The sequence below is a fragment of the Corylus avellana genome, chromosome ca7 (assembly GCF_901000735.1).
Source record: "Corylus avellana chromosome ca7, CavTom2PMs-1.0".
Classification (NCBI taxonomy): Eukaryota; Viridiplantae; Streptophyta; class Magnoliopsida; order Fagales; family Betulaceae; genus Corylus; species Corylus avellana.
The window spans coordinates 5,625,421-5,633,632 of record NC_081547.1 but is presented as its reverse complement, the minus strand read 5'-3'; the positions used below and the strand labels follow the sequence as shown (position 1 = coordinate 5,633,632).

General features: G+C 36.2%; 1 protein-coding gene across 2 annotated transcripts; it reads left to right on the top strand.

Annotated features, from left to right (window-relative positions):
* The first annotated feature begins 318 nt into the window (after positions 1–318).
* Positions 319–5,876, top strand: LOC132187547 (histone H3-like centromeric protein CENH3). 2 transcript variants are annotated; one of them, XM_059601893.1, is made up of 8 exons: positions 319–600; positions 693–851; positions 960–1,000; positions 1,537–1,582; positions 1,699–1,823; positions 2,428–2,502; positions 4,367–4,442; positions 5,509–5,876. In XM_059601893.1, the coding sequence occupies exons 2-8, from the start codon at positions 788–790 to the stop codon at positions 5,562–5,564; spliced, it is 483 nt and encodes a 160-aa protein (XP_059457876.1). In that variant the 5' UTR covers positions 319–600; positions 693–787; the 3' UTR covers positions 5,565–5,876. The 2 variants fall into 2 exon arrangements, with proteins under 2 accessions (XP_059457876.1, XP_059457877.1); XM_059601894.1 differs by having other exon boundaries at positions 685–851.
* Positions 5,877–8,212: the final 2,336 nt, after the last annotated feature.

The following is an 8,212-nucleotide window of genomic DNA, read 5'->3' as shown; positions in this document are numbered from 1 at the left end:
GCACCAAACTTCCATCTAAACTTTTTATGGAAATTGTTAAATGTGACTTGAGCACTAATTAAATTATGACACCTATCACCCACAACACGTATTTGTTATTTGACGATTTTTGTCAAAAAAAAAAAAAAAAAAAAAACCGAGGGAACTTATTTATTATCTTTCTTTTTTTTTGAAAATTTATTATCTTTCTATATACATTGAAGCTTAGAACTATCGAAACATTTTTATAATATTTTGAAAATTGGTTAGACCAATTTTGAATTTTGAAATTTTCACTTAAAAAAAAAAGAAATTCAAAACATTTGAGCGTCAAAAACATTTCAGAGCCCGCTCAAAACATTTTCGAAACCTCTTCTTGGCGACTGGCCCCATTTCTCTCAGCCACAGTTCTCCACCGTCAACAACCACTCACTGCCAGCGACGCAACGGAGGTGGATAGCCTTTGTTCTCTCCCACACGCACATCCCTCTCTCTCTGCGAAGCGGAACAACCAGCATTTCTGGGATTCCAAATCTTGCGTCGCCGCCCACCATCACCGTACCCCGCCGAGCCAAGCCGCCGACGAACGCCAACATCCCCAACCACCGCACGCTGCCTTCTGTAAGTTTGCTTTCTCAGATTTCTCCCATTCTTTATAGTCACTATATTCTAAGGCCAATTTTATCTTACTTTGCTATGGATAAGCGTCGCAGAAAGCAAGCCAAGCCAAAACTATAGACTCTGGAAACTGAAAAAGAAAAATCGAGAGAGAGAGAGTTGAACTCACTGCTCGCCATTGCGTAATCGAATGGCGAGAATCAAACATTCAGCTAGTAAGAAAGCGAGTAAGAGAGGGCGCCCAAGAAAATCAGGTCCTCTCTCTCTATTTCTCTTTCTCTCTGTTCTTATCTGTATGTGTATCTATTTGTTAGGGTTTTAATTTTTTTTTTAAATCTCTTTTTGGCTCTTTGAAATCGCAGGTTCTGGAATGCCCTCATCAGCATCGCCTGGTCCGAATACTGTAAATTACTCTCTCCTCTCCTCTCTCTGCCATAATTTGTTCTATTTTTTCCTTTGTACTGTTTGGTTACTGTTCTTCTGGCTGGCAAGAAGTGAAATGTTCCTTTTAGTTCAGCTGAGGGGTTATATTTGCGGAAGTTTTAGCTGCCTAGATCCTATATTTGATTTGAAAATTTCTTTTAGTGTCTACCTATATTTTCCTTAGTAACCAAGCAGAGTCTAGATTGGCATATATTCATATTTTCCTCTTCCTACCTATTAGGGAATTAATAGAGCTCGAGTTTCAAATCTCATGCTTTGTGCTATTGAATGAAAGGATGAGACTAAAACGAGGGGGGGAGGGGGGCGGCAGTGCCAAATAGAAACGGAGTAGAGTGAGGCTTCTGAGCATTTTTTACAGCTCTTGGTGACTTGCATTTGTAAAGTGTTGATTTATTTCTTACTCTGAGTATGGTTATTGTGATTTTGTTTTAGTGAAAAAACTATCAAATGTGATTATTTTCTTTCTTATATTATCTTATTTTTGATACGTTGAAGCCTCCTGGTGGAAGCTCAAACAGAACTGAAAGAGGTTCTCCGCGAAGTAAGTTTTTTGTTTAATCCATTTATTGACTTATTTCTCCAACTTGTTTAATGATGATGATGGAATTAGTAGTGACATGTGGTGCTCAAAGATTTGATTATTTGATTATTTTATAGCTCCGGGAACACAGAGCCAGAAAAAGAAGCGACGATACAGGCCAGGAACAGTGGCTCTTCGTGAGATTCGTCATTTCCAAAAGACTTGGAAGCTGCTCATTCCAGCTGCTCCTTTTATTAGAGTGGTGAGTTCATTAGCTCACTAATATACATGAACATGCACATGTCCCCACTGACATGGACATGCGCTCAGAGGAACAGACATATGTATGATTTGCATTCGAATGTACATTTAGAAATACAGTTACAATATCCTTCTTGCTATATTTAATGATAAGTGAGATAAATGATGCATCGCCTATAAGGTGATGTGTGTGAGCCCTTGTAACTGTCAAAAGAACTACTCAAATACACCCAAATAAGCCTTAATCCCATTTAAATTGTAACGAGTGTCACTACTTTTAGGCATCCTTCTTCCTCTTTTCTCCCGTCCAACTTGAATTAGATCATCACTTTTCCTGATTGATGATCTATCCTTCTCCATAAAACTACTTAAAAAGAAAACAAAAAAGACCTATGTAACTGTTGGTAAATACATTACTCGGCACTATAGAATCCAACTGCATCGATTTAAATCTCTGTGATCAATTTGGGGTAGAGTTTTGCCTTTTGCTGGTCTTATAAATTAATATTCATGCAGTAAGCTCTATGGAATGCATCCACTAACTTTAGTACATATGGTAGCGAAGTTTGAAGACATATGCACTCAATCCTTGTCTTTTGTTGCAGGTAAAACAAATAACCTTTCAATTCTCTCATGATGTTAATCGTTGGACACCTGAAGCGTTAGTAGCACTGCAGGAGGTACATAACTTTCTTCTTATGTAGTTAAGAAGTTTTTTTTTCTTGTTTATTAGTGAGTGAGCCTGGTTGCTTGCCTGCATGGCTAGGGAATGGCTATGTTAATGCTTTTTTATAGATTTCAAAGTGCATATAGCTAGTTTATTATCGACCTGCATGTCTTGGGAATGATCACGTGGATGCCATTTCTTGGTTAATTTTGAAGCACATATTCCTGCTTTATATCAAATTCTGGTCTTCCCAAATGTCGGTTTAATTCATTCTTGATAAGCTAAAATAATTATATTTTTGGCCTAATCCTAAGCATATTTGAATTCTTTGCATGTGAAAGATTCTAATGTATTATCATTTTGAACATGATATGCTTGAGAGTAAGATATTTGTCATAGATGGTGTTGATTGTTGAATTAGTATTGTGAAAAACACCAGTCTGTTCCTCTCTTTCATATATGTTTTATTTGCCAAGTACTTATGACGTGGTACTGTGCTTATGTTTTATTTCCTTGTTGTGAGAGAGCAGCCCAATTTGTGTTTTTGAGTATCATATAAGTTCAAAAGTAAGGACCGATTCAGACTGGAAATTTACAAATAAGACTTGTTGGTATGAGCAAACAGGATCAATGTAACTAGCCCCAAATGCTTTTTGTATATTGACATAAATAGTACTTCTGATGATAATTGTAAAAGATAACTAGCATATTGTTGATTAGTAACAGTTGGAAATCACAAATACTATATAATAACAATAACCTGTGGTTCGCATTATTTTTGATGAAAGTGATTTTCCTAAAAAAGGTTAATTGATCATCCAATGGTGTTAACAATATCAAACGTTATACTATCAGTGCCTCAACATGCTTCCTTGTGCTGATAATTTTAAATTGACAATCATTATCGTATCCTAATCCCAGCTCACGCACCCTGCATATAGATTTTTGTGGATGGATTTAAGTTATACTATTGAGAGACCTGTGTGGTGCAACACTTGCTTCGTCAGTATGATGTGGAAGCAATCTGGATTTTGGTTGCTTTTATGCTTTGATTACATGTGCCACAACTATCCTATTTTAGGCATTTCTTCATTTTCTTGCATCTGAAAACTAATTTTGATAACCATCTATAGTACTTTGTTAAGCACCATTATATGCATGTTTTCACATGTTCTACTTAATTCCCATATCATCTTAAGAGGGGTGTTTCAGAGTTTTCACATTGTGAAAACCCCTTCCCGGAGGAGAACAGAAGCCCCAGAATTAGTATGTCCTGGATTCCAGCGGATAAAGCCTAATCACCAAATTACTTAGGTTTACTTGCAGGAATATCATTATCGCTGGTATACATCTTTTCTTGAAGCTTTCTCCCTCATTCCTTTTAGTTATGTTGCACCAAAACCTACTCTGGTGCTATCACTGAATCCCATTGGTTATGACTGCTCCTAGCTAAGATGATTCTACGTGTACAATAATTGAACTTGACTCTCAACTTTTTCTAGGCTCCTTTCAAATGCCATGGGCATTTTGCTGATGGATATCTTGATGCACCATTTTACTTATTTGAACTCATAGATTAACATGGAATGGAAGTTTTGTGGCGTAGCTTCTTTGGCTCTAGATATAATGGAAGTGAAAAGCATTTTTGATTATCTGCTTCTGACCCCTAAGATTTGAGATAAAAGCTGCTGAATGTGGACAATGAAAACTGCATAGAGACTCTCTCTTGGTAACATTGATTACTTCTGATAAGGCAAATTGTGGTATCTACTTTTGTATTTTGGTTCAAAATTTCAATTAGATAAGAAAAACAGTGCTGTTCTGACTTGTTACAATCATTAGTACAATAAACTCTTATGGGTTTTTCATATCTGTAGGCAGCAGAGGATTTTTTGGTCCATCTATTTGAAGATGGAAATCTATGTGCAATTCATGCGAGGCGTGTAACTCTGAGTAAGTTAAAATGGAGACATTTTTTTTAATATATAAGTCATGGATGAATCTTTAGTAAATAACACACGTAAACATGAAAGATACCTTCTTCTTTTTCCCTAATGAAATGTATTTTGCAAAATTCAGATCACTTTTAAACCATTGGTTGTTGCGTACCTCAGAAGAACATAACTTAAGTTTATGACTCCAAGTTCTACATATTTTTAGTTATTTTTCTGCAAATCCTTGTTCTTTTGGCTTGGCTAGACTGGTTGTAGTGTAATGCTTTTCAAACAGTTCTGCATAATTTGGAATAATAACAAGAAATTTGTGTAGATTATGCTAGGTTGAACGTTATACCTTTCATTAATCTCGTGCTGGAAAGTAATTTTCCAAATGTTAGATGAAGGATTGGAGAAGACATCTATTCCAAATTGGTCAAGTAAAATGCTCTTTTCTCACAGAAACAGTAAACCGAATATTACAAGATATTCTGAAAGATCAGAGGCTACTTCCCCTTGTAATATTTTTGTACTTTTTCTATTTAAAGCTTTCTCTAAATTCTGAGGCATGAATGTCCAAAAGCTTAAATCATTGGCTTCTGCCTAAAAATTTTGTTGTTATCACTGAGCAAAATCTAGATGCTACTTCAAATCAAATATTCTTCTTATACCATTATGCTTAGGATAATACTATACATCCCAAATTTTTTTTTTCAAAAGTTGGTTTCCAAATGATGTGTCACAATCTCATGAGTTGGTGACACATTTTTAAAAATAATAAATCTCATGAGATGGTAACACATCATTTAGAAACTAACTTTTTGGAGAAAAATTTGGAATGTGTAGCACTTCTCTTATGCTTATGGAAACAAGAAGTAAATGGATGAAAATTGGGGAGTCTTGGGCTACGATGCTGTTGATGTTCTCATGGACTTGTTGGACTAGCCATGCATTAAAGCTAATGCCAGTATCCAACATGTCATGTAATCCATGTAGTGGCATGCCAAATATGATTGTTCACAGCAAAGTTTCAGCCTTTCTTTCTTGCATTCAAAATATTTGTAACTGTTTCATTTGCTTTGCAGTGAAAAAGGATTTTGAGTTAGCCCGTCGGCTTGGAGGGAAAGGAAGGCCATGGTGAGAGTGTTATTACCAGTAACCAGAAACATCACAACTAATTGTAAACATTTTAATGTGAATTTGTGATTGTTCTTTGATAGCAGTTACCTTGTTTTAGTTATAGTACTGAGAATTAGGAAGTAGGAAGCACTCTCACTGTCTTTGACAGGATGCATTATGATCAAGTGTAGTTGCTTGATCATTAAGCATGTGATGAGATGCTGGACTGTAAGATTCTAAGTAAAGTTAGTGAGACGACATACAGATTGGAATGTCAAAAATGTTAAGGCCACCATGTGTGTGATATACAGATGATGTCTTACACTATTCATTTGATTTGTTTTTATATTTTCACACCTCAAGTGGTAAGGGCCTTGGTCTTAGTAGTATTCCCATCAAATCTAAGGTTCGAACTCCTTTGAGTGCAAACAATTTCTTGGAGCCAGCCTACCGATGAAGTCGGAGTATTATTCGATTTGTGTGAAGGGAGCGCTTTACATGGGTTCGATGTTATCCAATAGGGGAGTGGGTACACGAAGTGTTTTTGCCTTGCCTTGAAGTCATCATTAAAAAAAAAAAAAAACAACTTGGCAGCAGAACTTGATAATAAAGGGGTTACATGAAGTTTCCCTTCATTGAAACCAGTGAGCGATGTATAATATTTTAATTTCTTTTGTCAATGAGCACAGTTTAGGCATTGGGTGTGGTGGTATTTGCCATGGAGAATACCTCTCAAAGCCAGTGTGGCTGTGAACAAATGTGATACGTATTCTCTCTTCTTTATCTACTTTTGTTTTTCTTTTTCTTTTAGGATATGCAATACTCTGACATCGTGGTGTCTGCAGTTGATGAGACATTTATTGTAAGATGCATCTCTGGCACTAGCATTTTTGACGGTTGAACCTGAATCTGCTTATGCCATTGGTACATCTTCCAACAAAGTTGAGGTGCTCTCTCCCAATAATTCTACAAGCAGCCAAATTTCAAATTTGTTACTTTGTAGGTGTCCAACCGCTTCTCGAGGCTAATTGGATTCTTCACTATAGACATATGTAAATCAAGGTAGTGGTTTTTAATCAATGTTATCTTTTGTGCTTTTTCGATGGGTGATGCTTCTGGCCCTCCACATGAGAGATTTTTGTAGCTTCTTGCTTTGTTTGTTGGTGCCTTTTAAAGGGTGTTTTTTGTTTTTTTGTTTAAAAAAGTGTTTTGATATGACATAAATGTGAAAATAATTTTGTTTTATGAGTATTCTGTTGCCTAATTGTGGCATCTCTTTTACCACAACGAAAGCCTCCACATCACTCACCATTTGCTGTTCATTCTCTGGAGAACTTGTCAAGATGTAAATGAGTTGGGATTTGCTTGGTAATGAGTTGGGGTTTCCCTCGTTACTCTTCGTGACTATTTTTCAAAAAAATCAACATTAAAACATTTGAATTTTTTTCACTTTTTATATTACATTATTCACTATTTATTATTATTCAAATAAAAAAATTACTATAAAATAAAACGTTTTCACTTTTTCATGCAATTTTTTCACTTTTTTTTTATACCAAATATTCTTACCTTTTTTTTCATATCAATTTATGCCAATTACAGCATCTACGCCTACCATTTAGCAAACACCACCTTAGGTCCAAGCTATGCATCCTAGCCCATCTGAAAACGTTGGGAGAAATCTCATTGAAGTTTGAATTCCATTGTTAATTACTTGGGAAATACCTTTTCAACAGAACATATGGCTGCGTCAATGCCAATGCACAAAGAGTATTACATATAAGTTCATTACATAAGATTCAGTTTGCTTATTTGCAGATTGTTTCTGATGTTCGTTAAGTGCTGCTTTTCTTTGTATTTTTTTGCAGCTTGTAGAGTTTGTTGATTGAATTTAAATGTAGTACATTATTTGGATTAGCTTTGTCTCTTCCTTCCTCCTCCCAAGTACCCGTCCTTTCTCCCCGTTTTCCACTGGTTCTCACTTTTGTTTTCCACTGATTTCTCTTCACTGTTTTTCTTACAAAAGCCTCAGCTCATCACCCATGACTTCCCCAAATCCACCAATCTCAGCCTCTTCACCGTCCGCCAATCACTCTCCACCGCTCTCAGCCCCGATATTGTTGGTTTTTACAAAACCCAATATGTCGCCTTCCTCAATCGCTTCGCTCCCCATTGACCTCCATGCTTTCATCTGACCTCCACGCGCTGGCACATGGCCTTCACTCACAGTCCAGACACCATCCCCTTTCGCGGATGTCAGCAGCCTTTGGGATTTTTGTTGTGTTTCTGATTTTTGCTTGGTGTTTTTGTTTTTACCTGTTGTGTATTATGGGTTATTATCTTCTTGTGCCAATGTGGCAGCCTCCTCCCAATGCTGGTTGTAGATTCCAAGCAGGTCAAAGTTTTGGCCTGCTTCATATACTACTTTGTTGGTGCCATTCCTTAGTCTTTTGATCAAGATTCATAGGGCCAGGTAATTTTTTGGCCCATTTCTTATTATCTGTTTGTATTTTTTGCATTGTATTTTCATTTTGGGTTTGTTATCATGGAGTTTACTCATTTGTCAATTTTTAATTCTTTGTAACCCTATTCCAATTTACTTAGAAGAAAGGGAAAAAAAAGAAAAAAAAAAAAGGAACAAATTTCTGTAGTTAAGAAAGCCTGCTAAAG